This window comes from Silene latifolia, chromosome 9 (assembly GCF_048544455.1).
Source record: "Silene latifolia isolate original U9 population chromosome 9, ASM4854445v1, whole genome shotgun sequence".
Taxonomy (NCBI): domain Eukaryota; kingdom Viridiplantae; phylum Streptophyta; class Magnoliopsida; order Caryophyllales; family Caryophyllaceae; genus Silene; species Silene latifolia.
The window spans coordinates 10318944-10341729 of record NC_133534.1 but is presented as its reverse complement, the minus strand read 5'-3'; the positions used below and the strand labels follow the sequence as shown (position 1 = coordinate 10341729).

The 22786-nt window shown below is 39.5% G+C and overlaps 2 protein-coding genes across 6 annotated transcripts; both read right to left on the bottom strand.

Annotated features, from left to right (window-relative positions):
• Positions 1 to 11723: 11723 nt before the first annotated feature.
• Positions 11724 to 21205, bottom strand: LOC141599077 (uncharacterized). 5 transcript variants are annotated; one of them, XM_074418976.1, is made up of 11 exons: positions 20928 to 21205; positions 20548 to 20681; positions 19990 to 20104; positions 19746 to 19845; positions 18388 to 18615; positions 17310 to 17517; positions 16461 to 16542; positions 16261 to 16369; positions 15575 to 16151; positions 15053 to 15170; positions 11724 to 12043 (listed from the first exon to the last, which is right to left on the bottom strand). In XM_074418976.1, exons 4-7 carry the CDS (start codon positions 19778 to 19780, stop codon positions 16489 to 16491), a joined length of 525 nt encoding a protein of 174 aa, XP_074275077.1. In that variant the 5' UTR covers positions 19781 to 19845; positions 19990 to 20104; positions 20548 to 20681; positions 20928 to 21205; the 3' UTR covers positions 11724 to 12043; positions 15053 to 15170; positions 15575 to 16151; positions 16261 to 16369; positions 16461 to 16488. The 5 variants fall into 5 exon arrangements, with proteins under 5 accessions (XP_074275077.1, XP_074275078.1, XP_074275076.1 ...); XM_074418977.1 differs by lacking the exon at positions 20548 to 20681 and having other exon boundaries at positions 19990 to 20127; XM_074418975.1 differs by lacking the exon at positions 20548 to 20681.
• On the bottom strand, positions 15586 to 16487 carry LOC141600574 (putative AAA domain-containing protein C24B10.10c). Its single transcript, XM_074420815.1, has 3 exons — positions 16461 to 16487; positions 16261 to 16338; positions 15586 to 16113 (listed from the first exon to the last, which is right to left on the bottom strand). Exons 1-3 carry the CDS (start codon positions 16485 to 16487, stop codon positions 15586 to 15588), a joined length of 633 nt encoding a protein of 210 aa, XP_074276916.1.
• Positions 21206 to 22786: the final 1581 nt, after the last annotated feature.

The window sequence follows — 22786 nt, the reverse complement described above, 5'->3', positions numbered from 1 at the left end:
CTTTGGAAGTGAATCTCGGAAAGATATAAAAAAGATACGTAAAATCATGCAAAGAAGGGCACTGGGAAGAGGCGCGCAGCAGCCCATCGCGTCTCTTGGAAGAGGCGCAGACACTGGCTGCGTCTATTCCCAGGAGGTTTCCTCCTGTTTAAGAAAGATTTCCGTGTTTAAGTTATGGTAGGACGGATTTAATTCGATTATCTTTTGAATATTACGGGATATTATTTGCCAAAAGATAAAATTTGATAAATATGGAATAGAAATATCCGAACATTCCGAACATTCGACTCGGGATTTAACAACTATCGAAAAATGGAGACGGTTTTCGACCCGGACTCAAATGTACTCTAATTACCGCCAAAACGACCGTATCGGCGCGTAGATGACAACTAAGAGGTTGACATTAATTTTTGAGCAATCACTTGACGATAATCTTACGAACTGTCACAAATCGTTCCGCGAATCAAACATGCGGCCCAATCATCACCGGGTGGTTTGCGAGGGGTGCAGAAACGAGGTGTCTACAGTTTCCTGTATTGGATTCATGCTTATATTGCTGATTTAGAAACTCGTCGTGCAGCTACCAGGGCTTCTGCCAGAATTGCTAGTTTTGGTCTGTCTTTGGTGAAGGCAGGGGTTTCTCAAATTACAGGGGAGAAGTCAAAGAGTAGTGAGGCAACGGGGAGTGATAGTGCTGTTCAAATTCAGGAACCTGTGCAGGGGGCTCAGTTGGTGTCGCCTGAAAAGATTGTTGATGAAAGTCATCGTCCTGAGAAGAGGAAGAGAGTGGATGAGTCTTTAGGAGGAGTTCATGAGGTCAGGGGAGTCAGGGCTCGTATGGATGAGGTCCAGTTTGCTAAGGATCAAATTCAGGCTCAGGCTTTTGTGGTTGATGATCCCTATTTCAAGTACCAGGCAGAGGAAGCTTCTGCTCGTGCTTTGGCTGCTATGTATCGTTCCAGGGATTATGCTGCCAACCTGGTTACCATGCTTCAGGAGGTATATATTCTCTGTCTTTGTTTGTTGTGGGTTTTTGTGTGTGTTTTCTTTTTTGTGGCTTAGGTGGGTATTTTTCTTTTGTTTTAGAATGTTAATGATGTGCTGAGGAGCGCCTGTCAACTGGAATCAGTCCATGGTCTAAAGAACACCTTGGATTGGAGGTACAAATCTTGAAAAAAAGATGCTGAGAAGTTTAAAGCTGATTTGGAGGTGTCCAAGGCTGAGAATCATTCTTTGAGGGAAGATAATGAGGCAGGGAAGGCTCGGTTGCTGGTGGAGTCTTCTAAGCTGAAATCTGCTCAGGATGCTCTGAAAGCTCTTCGTGCTAAGTTTGATATTGCCCGGAAGAATTGAAGGTGAAAAGCGAGCTATGCAGGGGAGCAGATTAAAGGTAAATGAAGAATTGGCTGTAGAGAGGGATGAGGTTCAGGCCAGGTACAAAGATGCTGCACTGTATTTCTTTGGCAAGGGCCGTGTGGATGCTATGAAAGAGCCTGTTGAAGTCAGGCCTTTTTGGAATCCTGATCAGGAGTTGGCTGATCTCAATACCACTTATCCTGAGCTTTGTAAGTTGCATGCTGACGAGGAGGTGGACTCTCCTCCATCTAAAGGGAAAAATAGTGATGCTGAAGGGGATGGAGATGAAGAAGAGGAGGCTGCTGATGAGGGGATTGGCTCTGCTACCGTGTCCAAGGTGGGCTAGTTTGATATTTTCTGTTTGTGGGATTTTGTGTTGTTTTGGCCTATTCAGGGGGGGATGTTCCCTGAACAAATAATTTAGGATTTTGTTTTGGTTTTTGTTGGCTTTGCCTGGGTAAACGGTGTGTTCTTCCTGCCTGGGAAGGGTGTATTACTGGGTAGGTTTTAATATATATATCCTTTCTTTTCTTGATTTTCTTGCTGTGTTTGACTGGAATTTGTACCTGTACATTCATGTGATATTTTTTGTTAGAGTAATGCCTGTCAGGAGGGCTTATGGCCCTCATTCCTGTGTTTATGGGAAATGGTGGCTCTATCTGCCTGTCAGGAGGGCTTTTAAGAATGAGGGTGGTTGCCGGTCGGGAGGGCTTATGGCCCTCGGCTGTCGAGGAGGGCTTCTTTGACAAGTACTATGGTCTATTCCACCTTTGTACTTGTCTTTTTATGTATCTTGAGCTCGGTTTAATTTTCGGGTTAGGCGGGCGGTGCCAAATTAGAGCATTTTTAGAAATGTTTGTTCGGGTTGGGTGGAGTGGCCCTCAATCCTGAACATTTGTTTAAGCCTAAAGTATAACATATAATAAGTGAAAAGAAGGCGTAAAACAAGTTTTCAGGATTTGAAATAAAGTTTTAGGTGAAATTAAGAATAACAGGCAAGTAACTTAGCACATAGCAAGTATGAAATAGTTTTAAGTGGGAACTTAGCACATAGCAGGTATGAAATTTAGCACATATATATAGGGTGGGTAGTTTTACCTGCTTCTCAGATATGAAATAGTTTTAAGTGGGAAATGTTCCAAGATCTAGGGATCATTTCTCCTTCCAAAGTTTGTAGCCTGTAAGCTCCTTGTCCCACTATTGAATCAATTAAGTACGGTCCTTCCCATGTAGGGGCTAGTTTGCCTGCGTTCTTTTCTCTGGTGTTGGGGAAAACTTTCCTTAATACCAGGTCTCCTTCTTTGAATACTCTGATGTTGACATTTTTGTTGTAACTTCTGGCTACAGTCTGTTGGTAGGCGGCTATCCTGACTTTGGCTGCATCTCTCAGTTCTTCTGTCAAGAGTAGGTTATCTTGTAATAGGGGCTTGTTCTCTTCTATTGTGTTCAGGCTGCTTCTGGTAGTTGGCACATGAATTTCTCGCTTGTATTATCGCTTCGCCCATAGACCAGGGAATATGGTGTTTGGCCTTTGTGGGTCGTTTTGGGTGTGGTCCTGTCACCCCATAGGACTAGGGGAGCTCTTCCGCCCATCTTCCTTTTCTTCTTTTCACTTTTTCTTCGTGCAACGATTACTACTTTGTTGCTTGATTACGCTTGCCGTTGGCTTTAGGGTAGCCTGGTGTAGATGTGACTAGATTTATATTCCATTGTGCACGAAGTTAGTGTTCTTTTTCCCACAAATGCGTACCATTATCACAGATTATTTACAAGGTATTCCATATCTACATATGATATTCCTTTTGATAAATGATATGACATCTTTTTCTTTGACTTGCACAGGAGTCTCCGCTCTATCCATTTGGAAAAGTAGTCAGTCATTGCTAGCATGAAGACTTTTTGTCCAGGTGCTTGAGTTAGCTTCCCTACTATGTCCATGCCCCATTTCATGAATGGCCGGGGAGATGGAATGTAGTAGCTCGATGGTTGATGGATATAAGGGGAGTGGATTTGACAAGCTTCACATTTTGAGCTATATGCTATGCGATCGGCTCTCGGGGTTGGCCGTAAGTAGCCATCTGAGAATTTTGCTTGCCAGCTCCTTCCACCTTTATGATTTCCGCAGATCCATTATGTATGTCTTCTATGACCTGGTCAAGCTTCATTTGGTTCCAGGCAACGTAAGTAAGGTCCAGTCTGAGACTTTTTAAACAAGGTGTTATTTATAATGGTATAAGTGGATGCTCGATTTTCGGGGCCCTTGCTTCGTTTTTATTTGTAGGGAGTATCCCCTGTAGGAACCAATCATAGTAAGGTTTAGTCCAGGAGGTTGTATTTTCCTGGATAGGGCAAATTTGTTCAGGCCTTTCTATGGTTGGTTCCAGCAGGTGGACGATGGGTATTTTGTCAAACATAGCAGGGCTGAAGTTTGATCCTAGGCTGGATAGGGCATCTGCCTGGGTATTTAAATCCCTTGGTATTTGGTCAATGTCAAAGGTTTTGATTTTTTTGCAAAGGTTTTTGACATATTCCAAATAGAGTATCATCTTTGAATCTTTTGCAGCATATACTCCTTTGATTTGATTGGAAATTAAGAGAGAGTCAGTTTTTACCTTGAGATTGGCTACACCGAGTTCTATACATACCTTTAATCCAAAGAATCGTGGGCTTCATATTCACCTCATTATTCGTGGCTTTGAACTCACAATTAATAGCCCGTGCAATCGATCGTCTCCCCGTGGTGATTTTAGGACTAATCCTAGGCCAATGCCTTTCATATTTGTTGCCCCATCTACATGGAGAGTCCATTCCCGGTCCTTTTTTTGGGTGTCGAGAAGATTGACCTCTTTTATGAGGTCTGGTTCTAGGGTAGGACCGAATTCACCACGAAGTCTCGCTAGTGCCTCGAGATTTAATTGCGTCCCGGGTTCAAAGGTTATGTCATAGGTGTTGATTTGTACCGACCATTTTGTCATTCTCGACAACTCGGGCTTTCTCAAGACAGATTTGATAGGCAAGTTGGTTCTTACAATGATTGGGTGACTTTCAAAATAAGGTCGAAGTTTAGTGCAGGACATTACTAAAGCAAGTACATATTTTTCAAGTAGTCCATACCTGGTTTCTGCGTCTAGGAGACTTTTACTTACATAGTAGACTGGATGCTGTTGGCCATCAATTTCCTTGGTCGGGACTCCACTTACTCTTTGTTTCGTGACAGATATAGGTAGACCGTCAGGGGTTCTTCTTTGTCTGGTTTGGCAAGTAGCGGAGGTGTAGTCGGGTATGTTTTGAGCTCCTGGAAGGCGACTCGTGTTCGAGCAACCATTTGAATGCTTTGTTCTTCCCGAGTAGGTCATAGAATGCTTTGCACCTTGCGATGATCCGGAAATGAATCTATTCAGGGCTGCAACTCGTCCCGTCGCTTTTGAATATCTTTGACGACTTGGGGATTCCAGTTCTAATATGGCTCTTATTTGTTCTGGGCTGGCTTCTATTCCTCTTTTGGTCACCATGTATCCCAGAATTTTCCGAGGATACCCCAAAATGGCATTTGGATGGGTTAAGTTTCATATTGAATTCTTCTAGGATCTTAAAGGTCGTTTCCAAGTCCCCCGACATGATCTTGACTTTCTTTGATTTGACTACCATGTCATCAATATAGACTTCCATGGTGTCTCCTATTTGGTCCTTAAACATTGTATTGACCAGGCGTTGGTATGTTGCCCCCGCATTTTTCGGCCAAAGGGCATTCTTTGTGTAGCAAGATATGCCCCTTTCCGTGATAAATGCAAAGATGTTCCCGATCGATGGGTGCATCTTGATTTGGTTGAATCCACTTGAGGCATCCATGAATGTCGGGAGTTCATGTCCTCGCCGTAGCATCCACCATTGCGTCTATGTGTGGGAGTGGAAATGGGTCTTTTGGACAGGCTTTGTTGAGGTCTGTGTAATCTACACAAACTCTCCACTTGCCATTCTTTTTTTGTACCACCACTACGTTGGCTAGCCAGCTAGGGTACATGACTTCTCTTATCATCCCCATGTCCAATAGTTTTTCTACTTCTTCATTAATGATAGCATGTCTTTCAAATGCAAACTTTCTTCTTTTCTCTTGGACAGTGCTTATAAGACTCATCAACATTTAGTTTATGTGTAATAATATTGGCATCTATTCCGGTCATATCAAAATGTGACCAGGCAAAACATGAAGATTTACCTTTAAGAAAATTTACTAATTACGGCGCCTGATATTATCATGGACATCGATCCTACCGATGCGTGCACTGCCGGGGTACTCGGGTCTAAAATTACTTGATCGGTTTCCATTTTGGTTTTACGCCACATGAGTTGTCCCGACGAGTGGTACGTAATTGCTAGGCGAGGGACTTACCGCCTTGAAGGCTTCATGACTCAAGATAACATTCCCGGGCGATTTTTGTTCACCTTTAATGGTTGTTACTCCCCATTCTGTTGGTATTTTGATGCATTGGTGATAGGTGGAGGGTATGGCATTTACGTTGTGGATCCATGGTCTTCCCAATATGGCATTATAGGATGACAGTACCCAAGACTCCGAATCTTTCATATGAAGATACTCCTTCCACGTATGTGGCGGGTGTATTTCTCCCAGTGTGTTTCTTGTTTCTCCACTGAATCCTACTAGGACATTAGACTTCTTTATGATTTGGCTTTCATCAATCTTCATTGCTTTAAGGACATCAAGCATGATCGGGTTTTCGAATCGCCTCCATCTATCGATTCTCATGACGCGTGCGGTCCCTATTTGCATGGTGATCACCAGGTGTCATGGTGGAGGTCCTGAATGCCCCGCATATCGGTGTCGTCAAAAGTAATTTGAGGTAAATTGATAGGTTTAAAAGGAGATTTCATTTTTGACTCCCTGGCAATTTTCTTAGCAAATGAGCTGGTCAGCCACAAATTTCGATCCTCCATTGATGAATTTGACTTCATAAATGGGTGGTGCAGGGGGTAGGTCACGTTGTTGCCTTTCTGTGTTTCTTCTTGTTCCATCGTCTTCCCTGTTCTTTGTTTGCATCAAGTCTTTAAGGTATCCTTTCTTTAGCAGGTAAGCCACTTGTCTCCGTAATCCCAGGCATTCCTCTGTTGTGTGACCTATGTCCATGTGAAATTCGCACCACCTGGTGGTGTCCTTCCTTGAGTTGGGGTTGTCTGACTTCTTTGGCCACTTGACAATGTCTCCCATATGGTCAAGTCTCTTGATTAATCCTGCAATGTCAACAGAGAAGTTATATTCCTGGACAGGAGGATAAGTATAGGAGTTACCTCGTTGTTCATGTGTATAGTTGACTTCTGATCTGTTAGGTCTTGTGTAGGGAGATGGCCTGGAACTGCTTCCTTTGTGGTTAAAGCTTTTTCTGTTGGTTTTGTCATATCCTGAGTTGTTGTCAGGATTATCTGCCTTGTAGCCTTTATCTTCTTCCAGCCTGATATAGCCTATGGCTAGTGCTTGGACATCTTCAAAGGTATGACAGGGCTTCATGGTCATTTCATCGTAGAAGTCACTGTCCAGGGGTAGCCCTTGCCTGAAAGCTTCAACGGCTGTTCCAACATCACATCTGGGGATTGACACTTTTTCTTTGTTGAATCTTGTCATGTAGGATCTGATGGATTCTCCAGGCTTTTGTTTAACCCCGTACATGTCACCGGGATCTCTTTTCTAGTTCCCCTGCTGGCAAACCGATGATTGAAAGAATTGACCAGTCGACAAGGACTTGATGCTTCCATTTGGCGGGTTTATGTACCATTGCAAGGCAGTCCGTTCGAGTTGTTCCAAATCCCTTGCACATGCATACTTGACGTAGTTCATCGGGAATTGATGCCGCCAAAGATCCTTTGCTTGTAATAGGCAACATGGTTTTGTGGATCCGTGGTTCCATCATAGATTCTCATTGAGGGAATCACAAATTTCTTTAGCGGCAGTCTATTTTTGCTATTTCATCCACAAAGGGTGAATCAAAGATAGCTCTCTGGATTTGCTTCTTCAATTGGGGTAGGAACTCCTGGGATCTTTTCAAATCTCTCGTGAAGTTTTTGGATTTCCTGGAGCATAGCCATCATAATGGCCGTGTTAGTTTGATCTTGGAGTTCTTGATTTTGGAGTTCTCCTGAGTCCGTTTCTTCTCCTGCTTTGGATTTTGATGGAGTTGGAGTACCAATATTGGAGAAGTCAATGTTCCTTATGATGGAGGAGAATGGTGTGCCAGTGGACTTTCAACTTTGATCCTGAAGCTTTTTCTCCCACCGCATCTTTAGGTCGGATTCGATTCTTTCAATTTTGCCACTTCGCCCGACTGGATCATTTTTTGTTTCGGTTGTTCCATCTCCAACAATCGTTGTTTGGCAAAGCTAAATTGTTGTTCAATACTATCTCCTGCCATTTTTTCTTAGTTTTTTGTGGTATTTGATGGTGGGCTTTTGATTATTTTTGAGTTAGATGCCCCACGGTGGGCGCCAATTGTTTTGGCGGGATTTTTATTGATCTAGAGCGTCCCGCCAGGATTTATATGTAGGGTGATCTAACTCGAATAACTCGCTTTGATTGGTATAATTAAATGTAAACCAAACTAATAAATAATGACACAAGGATTTATACGTGGAAAAACCACGGGAATAAGGGAAAAAAACCACGGGCACCAAGCCGGAGTGATTGTTACTATGGTTTTAGATAGCCTTTGACAGTATTGTTATATCGGGCGTGATGAGTAATATATAGCTTAAGAATACAAAGAATATGAGTAAAAGTGATGGTCTCTCCGATGATCCTTCTCGTCTTCTCTTCTCTTCTATTTATAAGTGACTTCTTCCTCCTTCTCATGCCGTTTAGGTTTTCCTGGTAAATAGGGAATGTGCCCTATTTACCCGGAGGTAGTTGCTTCTCTCTTAGCCGTTGTTTTGACTGCTTCTTTTATCATAGCTATTTGGAATTAGTCTTCCTTTTTTGTAGGAGACATATATCAACTGCCTATTTGTTGCCTGCAGTGGCCTGGTGCTTCTCCTTTTTAGGCTGCTGGTTATCTTTCGCCTGTCTTTTACCAACTCCTGCTTGGTGCCTATCCGTGTTGAAGTAATGCCTGATTTTAGTTATCTTTTGCCTGGAAGTTGTCCTTGGCTGTTGTCTGGCCTATATCAGGTCAGGCAGGATAATTTAGGGCCCAACAAAAGGCAAGCTGAGTCAGAAGTTCATAGGACCATATGAGATCTTAGATCGGGTTGGAGAGGTTACTTATCGTTTGGCTTTACCGTCTGCTTTGGATAGGGTACATAATGTGTTTTATGTTTCTCAGCTGCGGAAGTATGTGAGTGATCCGTCACATGTGTTAGAGGTGGATAACATAGAGCTAGATGAGTCTTTGTCTTATCTTGAGGTGCCTAAGCAGATTCTTGACCGGAAGGTTAGGAAAAGTAGACATGGTGAGACGGTCTTGCTTAAGATTCTTTGGTCAAATCATGAGGTTGAGGAAGCTACATGGGAGGCAGAGGAGGCCATGAGAGAGCGCTATCCGTTCCTTTTTGATCAGGTATGTATGGTTCCGGGGACATAACCTTGTTTCTTTTGGGGGGTAGGAGATGATCGCGAAGAGTTTTTGCATCTTTTTATGTTGTCTTTAGTGTAGTTAGTAGTGGTTTGAGTCGAGTTGAGAGTGGGTTGGTAGTATGTGTTGGAGTTTTTATATTGAGTTTTGTTTTTGTTGTTGCGTCGGGACTATGTTAGCATGTTTTTATTTTTGTTGTGGTTTGAACTTCGGGGACGAAGTTCTTTTTAAGGAGGGAAGACTGTAATACTACGGTTTTATGAGTCTCTGGGTACTCTATCGAGTGGGTCTTACTCTGTCGAGTAAGGGTGTTTTGATTTACGAAACAGTATTCTGTTTGTTGGGTACTCGATCGAGTAGCCTTGACACTCGATCGAGTACGTTAGTTACTCGATCGAGTAGCTCGATTGACGGGTTATATTTTGACGGGTTTTGTTAATAATGCGGATTAGTATATATATTATGTCGTCATCTTTATTAAACACTTTTTATAAACCTAATTCACTCAAAGGAGATTTCAAACTACGTTGTTCTCTTCATCCGCATGATTGGCAAATCCCGGAGCTTGAGAGGTCGGATTTCATTGTTCTTTGTGTCTTTGTGATCCTTGCGTCAAGGGTAAGTTCTACATACCAGTTTTATAGCGATTGGTTAAGATTGTTTAAACCCTAATTTGTGGATTTGGGAGTTTTATGATTAGTTGTGTATGTAGTAATTATATGATTATGTGAATATGAGGAGGATTCGTAGAAGAACGATTTTGAGACAGCTGCTAGATCGTCTGCTGTTTGTGATTGCATTTCAGGTAGGGTTTTCCCTACTCAGTATTAGTTACATGATATGTGTGGTGAATTGTGCTGTAGTTAGTGATTGTTGTTTGGTTCAGGCGGTTGTTGATTTTGGTGTTATGGTTACTGTTTTGTCTGTCTGTGTTCTTCGGGGCGTGTCCCTGGCTGAGTGGAGTCACTTGCGGGAGTGGCTTCACGCCCATGATTCGCCTTCTGTGGAACCCGCCACAGAAGGGATGTGCACATTAATGGACTTGGGTTTATCGCTCGATGGAGATTAGCGGGGATTTGGTGGGTACGGCTGCGGTCCCCCACTGGCGGTGTGGAGTATCTGTTGCGATGGGTACTCTGGCAGGGCTACACACTTTAGTGTGTAGTCAGTTACGTGGAGATTGATTATGGAGACCGGGGTTTGATGTGACGATTGAGTTGTTTGGTAATTGTTGTGTTGTATCTTGTTTTGTGTAATTAGTACTGACCCCGTTTAATTGTTTTAAAAACTGTGGTGATTCATTCGGGGATGGTGAGCAGTTGTTGAACAGGTTTGACTAGAGGCATTTGGGCTAATTGGGATGTGTCACCACGAGATGATTAGAGTCTTCCGCTGTCATATTTTAGTTGTTTAGACATTTGGTTTTTGAGAACATGTATTGTACCTTTTGTCAGTTTGGATTTGGATTTCTAATTACTTTAAACAGTTTGGCTATTTAAATTATGTTTCTTTATTGTCATTTAATTATCATTGCCTCGGGAAACCGAGATGGTGACGTTCTTATACCCGAGTGGTCCTGGTAAGGCACTTGGAGTATGGGGGTGTCACACCCGGTTTTACTCTTAATCTCATTTTATTTATCTTGACCTACTTTCACCCTCCCAATTAGAAGGTCACGACCTACGAAGTCAACTCAATCATTTTTCACTTTCCAACCAATTACATCTCTCTACATTATATCACCTTTTTATATATACTAGTTGTCTCTCCGCGCGCGTTGCGCGCGGAGATCCAAGACGCGTTTCTATTTGTTATTGCAGCGAATCTGTCTATGTCTCAGTTTTGGCGAGAATTACCGAATGTATGTAGATGTAGTTGCGTTTTGTTCTAGTGTAGAAACCTTTTTTTTCACGTGTAATGTTCAACGTAGTTGCCTTAATTTGACGTTTTAGTTTCTTAATCTATTGCACTGTCTTCAAATATTTAATGATATTGTCATTTGTGCTCTCTATCAAATTATTCGGTGCACCAAGAAACAATTGATGATAATCGCTACATCTTTATTTAGTAAAAACATTACTTCGTATTAGATAATGACTATAGTCGGTCATATTCTCTTAAATAGTAGTACACATTCAACCTTGCCCAGAGTTGTGGTAGTTCCATTGCTGAATAATACAAAATATGAACATGCATCAATTTGACGAATGGTGAACATCCAACTCTTTTGATGTCCGACAATCATCCAAATGGACAATCATCCAAACCTGGGAACACTCTTAAAAAAATTATTAATAACCACTTTGACTCGGTACCGCCTCCTACCTCGTAAAGCTACTTCTAAGGGGGCTTGCTATTTGAGTGCAAAATATAATAACTCGCATATTCAACCTAAATTGAACTTGTTTTTCACAAGAAGTCAAAACTATGACTAATGCAATGTCTAGCAGACACTCCAAAACAAACACATAAGTCAGCCCGAAAAGTTGTAGCATTTGATGATACGTAAAAATCTGAATATCTTATAGTATAATCGAAGAACTTCCGAATGTGGGATTCCAGCAAGGTCATCAAAATTTGAATGCCTTGTATTAATAGCTTGTTAGTTTTACAATATCAAAGTAGATTAACTAATATACAGAACACATACTTTAAAATGCTCTGATGCTGAATGCACTCCCTCATCAAATTGCCGTAATGTAAGGCCAATCTATGAGTATCATACTTGAAATGGAATGGATTCAACAGGCTTGAGATATTTTAATTACACGAAAATTATTGAAAACGTCATGCCAACACACATAACAACATTAGATGAGAATGAAGATAGTTGTACACTTTGTATGCCAAGGAGCTACTCTTCAAATTAGTTGTCATCTTGAATGACGGGTATATCACACATGTGAGCGAAACTAATCTGGAACGAAACAAATGCTCTCGATACCTTCCTCACATCTCCCACCCCCTCCCTTTCCCTGATATGGGCTCATCACTAAACCTAATGCAAACCACACCTGACAAAATCAACGAAGATTAGCATTATCTTTAAAGTTGATGCACCTTGATAAATAACTGAGAGAGGTGTCGAAGATCAGCAAACACGGCTTCTATCCCTGCATTGAAAAGTATGAATGAATGTTAGAAATAAGAGATAATTAAAGGGAACAAATATTTCAATTTTAACAAAATGGAAGGAATGTACCCAAACAAACAGTTTATTACCTGTATGATATGATTTAAGAAAGACACAGATTCCAATATTGTCCAACGGGATGAAATACATCCACAAACAGCTAATTACTTGAATGAATACGATCTTTCAGTTAGGGTCACTGTTTTCTCTAACATAGTTCTTTAGAAAAAAAACATCATTCTACTACTAATTATGCCTTAACTCATAAACCGTCAATCCGACTGTCACTCCCCTACTCTAACAACCTTTCAAATACGGATTACAAAAATGTCATTTTATCGTTCTGAATTTTTTTTCCAAACAGAATATAGCACTCGTTATGGTAGGTGTTAGGTCTTTATTTCACCTATCAAGATCATTTAAACTCAGTTATCCTACCCATCACTCAACTTTAGAACATTTGTTAAACCAAAAACATTACTCCTAATCTATCCCTCAATTACCCATATATATTGAACATATTAGAGTTGCTCTTAATTACCAATTAGCAATCAATTCACACAAACTCAAGAACAAGACCGTCTGAACTCTGAACAACCAATGAAAATGTACGAATGCTATGCTCAAAATTGTTTGATTCTTGAATCCTAAAGACTTATCCAGCATATAAAAAGAGAATTTCAGGTTAGATAAACTATGTTGTACTTTCTTTTATGACAAAAACAAGACTACATGACATATGTGGAAAAAAAAAGGGAATTACCAACTCTTTTTTACATTTACTTCTATCAATATTTTTTATTTTGGATTTCATGATCGATCACCTCTCTACTATTCATCGCTTCCCTATTACCTCTCCCTTCTTGTCTTCCCTCCCTCAATCCCTTTATGTGTCTCCCCGCCCCGCCCCGCCCGACCATCTATCCCTCCTTCCTCTCAATACGGGAAAAAAAAAAGCATAAACGCCCTCCCTCCGTTCTTGTCACCCTCCGCCCCTCTCGCCTCCACACCAAAGTTATTGATCGTTAATACTGCTGTCTTCATTAAGATAATTAATGCCTCTTAATTACTCTATACCCTCCCTCCCCTCCCCTCGGTGCAATTTTCCACGACATGCCTTCTATTCTACATTGAAATTTAATGTTTATCGCTTAGTTCGCTTCCTCATTGTTTTATTTCATTTTCAAGAACGAATACTAAGAAAAGTACAAAATATAATATCAAATTGATGTTATTTCTCCTAAAGACAAGAAACTATTGATAATACACCCCTCCCCGTCTTTCCTTCTAATTACACCTCAACACTAAAAAACAACCTCCTCTTCTACCTTCCAATCCCTCCTCCTAGGCCATCTCTCACAAAACTGAATAATAATAAATCTGGACAACCCATCCCTCCCTCCGTCTATCCCCCTTCCCCGTCCGCTCTAAATCAACAAAACCAAACTAACATTGCCGCTCCCCTCGCCTTCCTATCCCTCAATCTCAACAAAACAGAATATAGACCATCTCTCCGTCACACGCATTCCTTATCCCTTCCTCTTTCCGCCAACCTCCCTCCTACTTTCTCTCTCCTCTAACTCCGCCCAATTATCCATCACTTTCCTTTCTCTCACTCTTAACAAAACCAAGCACATACGCTCTCACTCTCACTGTTTGCCCATCTCCTTCTTTCACCACCCCTCCCTAAATATGAACATAATCAAGCAAAGACATCCTCTCCCTCCCTCCAATTCCTTTTTTCATCCCTTCATCCCTCTAAATCTGAACAAAACCAAGTAGGGAGACACGATCTTTCCCTTTCTCTATCCCTCTCCTTCCCTCGGCCATCAATCGAACAAAGCTAAACATACCCTACTCGCTCGTCCTCCCTCCCTCTCTGGAGCTTAGCAAAGATCAAAGCCATGGGGTAGCAAGCAGTTATTGTCATACAAACAAACAGGTAGAAACTCAATAATGAACTTAATAAACTCCCGCTATCTAAAAATTTAATGAGGAGGCGAACAAGTTCAAGTTATAAGGCAAATGACAACCACAATAAAATGTTGTTCAAAACCAATACGAGGAAGGTTGGACTTCATTTGTTTTCGAATGACCCAAGATGAAAATTGCATCGAGAACTGCATCGAAGGACCGCTAATTCACAAAAGAAAATCCATAGCCAAAGAGTAATGAGTCTTTGGCTCCACCGGAAATATAAAAAAACTCATGTGACGAATGGTTTTAGTGTCACAATACCAGGAAACCTCATTTTGAATCTCATTTACTTAACTAATTTGCCATTGACACATTTGATATAGTATACATTGTGACGAATGGTTTTAGTGTAATGTACTAATGTGGGACAAAGTTTGTTATAATACGAATTACGGTATTAATTTAGAACACAAAAACTGATTCATTAATTTACTGTCATAATACCATGAAACCTCATTTTGAATCTCATTTACTTGCTTATTGACCAACTAATTTCCATTTGACGCATTTGATATAGTATACAGGTTTATAATAGACAAGTCAACCTAAGAACTCATATCAACATCAAGGTGACCAGTAAGGGGGAAAAGAGCATAGAGGTTTCCTTATAATATTTGTCTCTACTTGTTCCGAGGAAATCAAAAGGCATTTATACCTCAAATTGTCTTTCTACTCGTTAAAACCTTATGCCTGTAACTTCACCTTAATCACCTTAGGTAAGACATCTAATCACACAGATCGAAATACCACACTCTAGCTTTGGCAAATTGTAAGCCCGTGTAAAATGAACTAATATGGGGAAATGTGCGAGTTCACTCATTTTGATTCAATAACCACCAGGAAAAAAAATGTTCCTATGAGGCTTAGGTTTAAAAATAAAAACATGCATACACCCTTTGTTCCACCCAATCCTTGCACATCTACACCCATATGGCTAGCCTCTTCACAAATTTAGCTTTCTGAGAAAAGAATTCGAGGATAAAAAGGCTGTCATTAAAATTCAGAAACTTACACATGAAGCTTAATAGTCGGATCCCAAGAAAAAACACCATCTGCTTCTGGATTCCGAGTAAGATATCAGCGGCCTCACAGTCTATCACTCTATCACATACGTGCATTCTTAGGAAGGTCTGTCAAATAACAAAAAAACCGTTCAAAGAACTTTTCGGCAACGCGTGGGCTGTGTTGTGGATGAGTAAGACATACAAATAGCATATCAGGCAAAACAAGGCCTTAGAACCAATGAAATACACCACCACCACATCCAAAAGTGCCTATAAGACATACAAATAGCATATCATGCAAAACAGGGCCTTAGAACCAATGAAATACACCACCACCACATCCAAAAGTGCCTATGTGTGGCGAGATAAAGGGTTAGGTGTATGCAGCCTTATTCATGTGTCAGTTCTCTCTAAAATTTATTTCAAAATTACTGTCACCTTGAAAATTTAGTAAGAAAAAAACTTAATCATCCTGCGAGATTAGAATTTGTGTGAAACTTAGTGTCTGAAATCAAAAATATTGAACGAACCTGCGCTCAAATCACCTAATGATGACTTTATCAAGCTCAAAGGGCCTGTTAGTAGCAGCAAGAACAAGAATTTGTTCACCGGCTTTGGACAAGAGTCCATCCCAGTGAGTCATAAACTCATTCTTGATTTTTCTCATAGCCTCGTGTTCCCCAACTCTGGTTCTTTGTCCAAGCATGCTATCCACCTCATCCACGAAAATAATTGCAGGGGACACTTTCGCTGCAAGCGAGAATAATGCTCGGACATTCTTCTCATATTCTCCGAACCATTTGGAAGTAATAGTGGACATGGAGACATTGATGAAACTCGCCCCAGCTTCATTGGCAATGGCCTTGGCTAACATGGTTTTTCCAGTACCAGGTGGGCCAAACAGAAGGATACCTCTGCAGGGCTTCAAAATACCACCTTTGAACAGGTCTAGCCTCCTAAGAGGAAGCATTACAAGTTCTTGAAGTGACTCTTTGATGTCGTCCAATGCTCCAATATCACCAAATGTCACACCAATCTCGTTCGCAGGTATGAGTGTATGACCTCTGCCCTGATGCGCTTCTCAAATTCGTTGTCCGGTAGAACCTCCTGCTCAGAGTAAATCATTTTTAGCATAAAGCAAAATCATACAAATGATCAGTACATACCAATAAAGCTCAGTCCTGATACTGGTCACATTTATGTGATCTGTGTTTACCTTCACAGGAGCAGCATATTCAGCATTCTTTGTCGCGGACTTGTCAAGATCAATAACAGGAAGTAACAGGCTTGTTCTCTGGGTTCACAGCAACAGAATCATCCACTTCCTGAAAATTTATAGAGCAAAACTAACTTCAGCATCTTAAATACACTTTATTTCATACTATTGCAAGACCGACAAAGATCAAGTAATTATACCTTGCCAATTTCACCATTTGTTTCCATTTTAGCTTTCCCCAATTTTTCCCCTCCCTGGAATATACTCAAGCCAGGGCACAAACTGTTGCAAGAGAGACAAAGATCAGATTCAAATACTTTGATCGACTTCTAATGCTATAAAAAGGGAAGAGGGGTAATCCTCTATTACGAACACGAAGGAACTGAACACAGTAAAAATCCTACGCCAAAATAGCAGCCACAAGTAACCTGAATCGCTCAACTACAGCGTCTATTAGGTAAGCCAGGTTCAATAAAATGCCCAAACTGGCGAGAACTAAGAGATGTGGACCCGGGAAAACTACGCCAGTCCCAAAACTCAGATGGCAGGCCAAATAATCCTCCACAATCGATGACAGACCAACACTCTTTTTGATACTGCATATATGATACCCTAATTGATATTGCAGGCACGAAGCTATTCACCCCCGATAACACGCAAAGATAGAAAAACATTAGGCAAAAAGGAACCTCAAAAAAATACTAATGACTCAATTCATTGAGGAGAAAAAGACCCACAAAAATGAGGCAAAAGCTCAATACATATGATGCTAGTGAATATCATTGCCATTGACATTAAGCGTCAAACTTTGCAGAGTTGCCAGATAGTACTGAATTAATTACAAGAATGCAATGACTTCTGATAATTAAGGGTCAATCTACAATGACGAAACAGATCACTAATTGAAATAATTGAAGGGTTGGAGAGGATACTTACCCATGTTTCCTCCTTTAACTTCCCTAACATCCCCGGTGAATATATTATTCCCAACCAACAATTTATGTTTCGGAAAATGATGTGAGCTACAAAGTGGTATTGAAGATGTATACCGTGCAGGGGACTTTCATTTCTGGATCCAAGGTGATGTTTACACCAAGAGAATTGTAGAATTTCTCTATTGCCTCCAGATTAGAAACTTTATTCCCACTTGCAAGCTGCTTCACGCCTTGCAGAATGGACATATCCTTTGCGCCATGTTTATTGAGGAACGACTTGTAAGATGAAGGAAGAGATTCTTGCTTCAAAATGTAGGCAGACCTGAGAAGGGACATCCCTGCTTAAATCATATAGCTTTTCGAGGAAAAGATGACAAAGTTACATCATAAAGGACACTTGAACAAAAAATATTCCCACCATTTTGCGATCTTACAAAACAATTCCTACTTTTGGTGAAACCCAGGAATAATTATACTTTCTAATAATTGTAACATCTCACCCTCTTTGCTAGATGATAGAAATAAATTTTGTCAACTTTTTCATCGGTAAAAGGAAATTTCCATTAGAACTTAATAAAGTGGACGTAATAAGGACTCATAAGGAGAATGATTAACTATGATGGAGCAAACAGCCACACAAGAAAAACCTAATTACAAGACTACTAACAACAGCAAGAATATTACCCCAATGTTTTAAAGATTATTTCGTTCATAACAAGATAAGGGGATATAACGAAAACTTTTCCAAACACAGAAAGATTTTTTCCCGATGATTAAAACTGATAATTGTCTCAAGAATTTAACCAACTGTTACTTTTACAATATACAGAAATCAGAAGAGTTTAGTAGGACACTAAGGATAGTGAATCTTATGACTCCATTCGTTTGGTTCAAACACTGCTGATCAGAAAAACATGTTGATAGCTAAAAACATGAAACATGTACAAAGCAATACTCATGTTCAAAAGGAATTGGACACGAACCTAGCAACTTGTGCTAGCATTTCATATGACTAATACTTGGATGTGTAATGCATCAATTAAGTAAAAATAATATTAAAACAGCTTTAAAATACAGTAATTTTCCTCCATCTGTTCTTTAATTGTATATATTCCGATTTCCGACGGATTTTCCATCAAGAATTCAAGTGTATTATGATGCCTAGCTTGGTATGATGAGAAAAGACACTCACAAAATTTGGGAGGATGAGAGGCACATGAGGAAAACATCTCCATGCGCCCACGTTAAAGGTTTGCAAATGCGCCCAAATCGCCTGCTCTTTATTCCACAGCGAGATGCCAATACCGCTGCTCTCATGAGAATATAGATAGACAAACTGTTGTGCTGCGTATTCGGCCCAGTTAATAACATTGACGGCCCAGCAATAGCACCTGCTACTAATGCCCTCCATTTTGCAGTCCTGAAAACACAATAATTCAGTATCAGGTCATCAGCTTCTATCACCAACACAATCATGAAAAAATGAATTGTTTCACAGGTCTACTGAACTTGTATGAGCAGCATACAGACTTTATTTGAATGCATTCAGATTGAAAACAATAAAAAGCAGGCATCAAATATGATTGGGTACTCTACGACAGAGTTTGAGTTCTCGAAAAACTAATTCATTTGTTAAGTGCAAAAGGTTAGGCGAGCATGGTAATGAAGAGTCACATCTGCAACATACATTAGAAATTGCGGTGTATATCATTATTTAGATCAGTAGCTGCAAGATTAAGTGATTAACATCAAATTCTGTCCTTTTGTTTAGATTGACATGTGTCTTCGATTCTATGATTCACTGTTGTCAATCAATAATTTTAAAGCACAAAAGAGTAAACAGATTTGTGTAGTCATGTACATCAATAAAAAAATTTGATGCCAGTCACTGCCAATCCATAAAATTAGGTTTCAGCTGTTCCATTTAGTAGTTCGAAAATATTACGAAGTATTATACACATATGGAGTACAAGTCTAAGGACCCTGTATCCCAAGGCATAGAGTCGTCCCCGCTGTCAGTGTCTTGTCACATCTCTTGTCCCACCACCTTTGTGATTTATCAAATATCCCGCAAACAATAACTTCTTTCACCTATCGCCACCGGATGGCAATAAGGCAGGAAAAGAAGTAATCAAACAAGCAATTATACCTATCTCGTATTTCTAATTCATACCCAACAAAATCAAAACAAGCCCTGATAATAATCAAACAAGCAAAAAAAAAAAAAAAAATAACCCCAGAGCAAATAAGCAGTAAAGGAGCATATAAATCCAGGTAAAAAAATTGCAAAACGAACTGAAGTTGGGTAAAAGAAATTCGGACAAAATGTGATTAAATGAACTTGGACATTCAACACAACCACGAACGAAGCAATCGAAAGCAACCAGATATTGAAAACGCAACACATTAACCCAAAGATCCAATGATAAAAAGATTGCAATTTTCAACATAGACATCAATCGGGTGATTGATTGAATTATGGTACATATCTGGGAAAATTGTGACTAAGAATAGATTGGCGAAGGTGTAGAGATTTATAAGTAGACTTACATATCATAGATGCAATGAATTGAAGAATCTTTCATAGCAGTCAGGACTCAGGATTATACACGGAACACATCTGTGCCAGCACCAATGCCCGCATCGACACCTGTAAAAAGCCAGTTATGCTTGCGTAAATAGGGCGAATTATAAAAGGACAAACACATCGCTAGAATATGAATCACTGTAAAGTCTGAGACATTAATATTTGGAATTGATTTGATTTATGCCATAAATAATAATAGCCAAATACCTGAAATGATAGAACATAATACTGACTCCAGATAGCACCGCCTAACCCAAACTGCTTGATCATCTGAAATGCTATGACCTATAATCAGAACGTTGTGCAAGCTATCTGGCGTCCTCTGCAACAACCGTCGGAAAACGACTGTTACAATCATCAATCAGACATGAAGCCACATATTTGCTACAACAGTTTTCGGTCAATAGGATTGTGGGGATTATTTCTACTCTAATCCTAGCATTTCCCCAACATTACAACAATAACATAAAGTATAATTCACAGTCCAACAATCAAATAAATTAGCAAAATAAACCCTAATAAAATACCCTAAAGCAGTCAGTGAAATCCCAGGAACACAAACCACTAATAAAAACAAAGAAATGAGGGATGAAGCACGTAATTAATTTCAATTTAAAACTTATGAACAATATAGTTTTATGAGAAGTCATCAATTGCTTTATCTTATTGATGATTGATTGTATGATTAACATTATAGTCAATCGTAACAACAATCATCAGTTGAACATTGGACTGTCATCTCGGTTTCCTAAACCAAATAATTACCTCACAACAACAATCCTTGCACGAATAATCCACCTTTTAAGAACAATAATAAATATCTAAGCTCCGTATGCCGAGCCTCGAGAATCGCGATAGAAGATGATGTTGGATTGGGGAGGACAACAGCAGAAATCAATCTAAAATGAATAAATGAATCAATCTAAACTGAATAATCAAATAAATAAATAACAAAACAAAATACAATGGCAGATGAATAACACCTTACCTATCAAATTAAATCTTGGGGAAAAAAAACATTCATACAAAATGTTATTAAATGAATTTGGACAATTAACACAACCAAGATACAAGCAATCAAAAGCAAATCAGCAAATGAGAGAAAAATAATAAATGAAATCGTGAAAAATTAGCAATGCCTACACCTGCCGATGTAATTGTAATAAGCTGCACCCAGATCTCAGATTCACGATCTCTGTTAAAACCGTGTGCAATAAAATGATGATTGATGACAGATGAAGTAAGAAGCAATCAAGAAAGAAGAAGGAAAGGAGAATAAAAGAGGAAAAGGTAACCAGGAAGGAGAAGGAGAATGGGAGTAAGAGATAATGAAAGAAGAATAGAGAAGTGTAAAGAAAAGAAGAAAGAGCAAAACACTGCTCATCACGAGGGACGCACAAGAAACACTGCTCTACTGTTCATAAGCAACTAATTTCCACAACTTCACACATTTATAAGGGCTTTAGATATATTTTTATTAATTATTAATATTGTCAATCAATTATATATCTCCACATATAGGTCATGAGTTGAGTCAATTTGCTCTACTAGCAAAGGTCACAAATTGACCTTTTCTCTCCAAAGGTCACCATAATTTTTTGGTTAATTGATAATTAGTGTGACCAAGCAAGGTCATAATCTAGCAATTGACCTTGCTTGGGAATGGTCTAAACGAATAAACACCATAAACTTGAAAACATGACCCCTTAATTCAACACCTGTCAGCTCACACAACTAACTACTCTATCTATAAAATCAGTCCCGATTTTCGAGAGATATGAGAGATCACGTGCTATTGCTATTCGTGTTATCTAGTGGAGTACTTATAAGTTATGACTCATGTACACATGTAAATTGGTAAGTACTATCCCTTAAAACAATGTTATCCATCTCAAGTTAAAAATGATTAAGTACTTCAACACCTATCAGCTCACACAACTAACTACTCTATCTATAAAATCAGTCCCGATTTTCGAGAGATATGGGAGATCACGTGCTATTGCTATTCGTGTTATCTAGTGGAGTACTTATAACTTATAAATTACACAAAATCTCATTTGTGACGGCACGTATCCGTCACTTTTGAGTGACGGATACCATTTTTCCTCACAAATGACCCAAATAGAGGAGATAAGGAAGCACATGGGGGTCCTCCCACCTTGTTCTCCTTATCCGTTTTGTGAGTGACATTATCCGTCACTTGCTCCGACCCGTCTTCAGCAAGACTAATTGTATAAGTTATGACTCATGTACACATATAAATTGGTAAGTACTATCCCTTAAAACAATGTTATCCATCTCAAGTTAAAAATGATTAAGTAAGTACTCCCTTCTATTATTTAAGATCTTTCACATTTCTTAAAACGGTAAATTTACAAAATTCTTCCATTTTTCTTATTTGTTTATCTTTTGTGGTTATAATAGTTTATGACCCCACATTCTCTCTCTTACTTTTATTTACATCCACATATCATCATCTCACTAAATTCTACCAAAAAACAAATGTGGAAGAACCTAGATAATACTATAATAGGAGGGAGTACATGTTATTTGTGTGTATAAAAAGTTATAGAAAAGGGTAATTTGTGTTTGTACATAACTTGGTGGATAAATTATAAAGTCGTTAGAGGCTTGGAGTCCTAATATCGGTTTTATACTCTAACACGCTTCCTTATACTAATGTCTACAGGGGTTGAAATGTGGATGATCTGGTGTTTAATATTCCAGTTTAGAAATAGAGGTAATGGGATTTGAACTTCTGACTTCTCAGTCACATTACTCGAATACCATGTCGACTGTCAAGAAACATCTGAACCAAAAATTTAAACTAATCGTTGAAGTAGGGGCGGATGCGGGATTTTCCCCGAGGGAGGTCACGGGCACACTGTGAACTTCTTTTGATGGAGTAGATAATACTCCCTCCGTACCATATTATATGACATTTTTGTTTTTTTAGAGGTGAGCCTTTGAATTTCATTTTTACAAAAAAATATTAGTCTAAAAA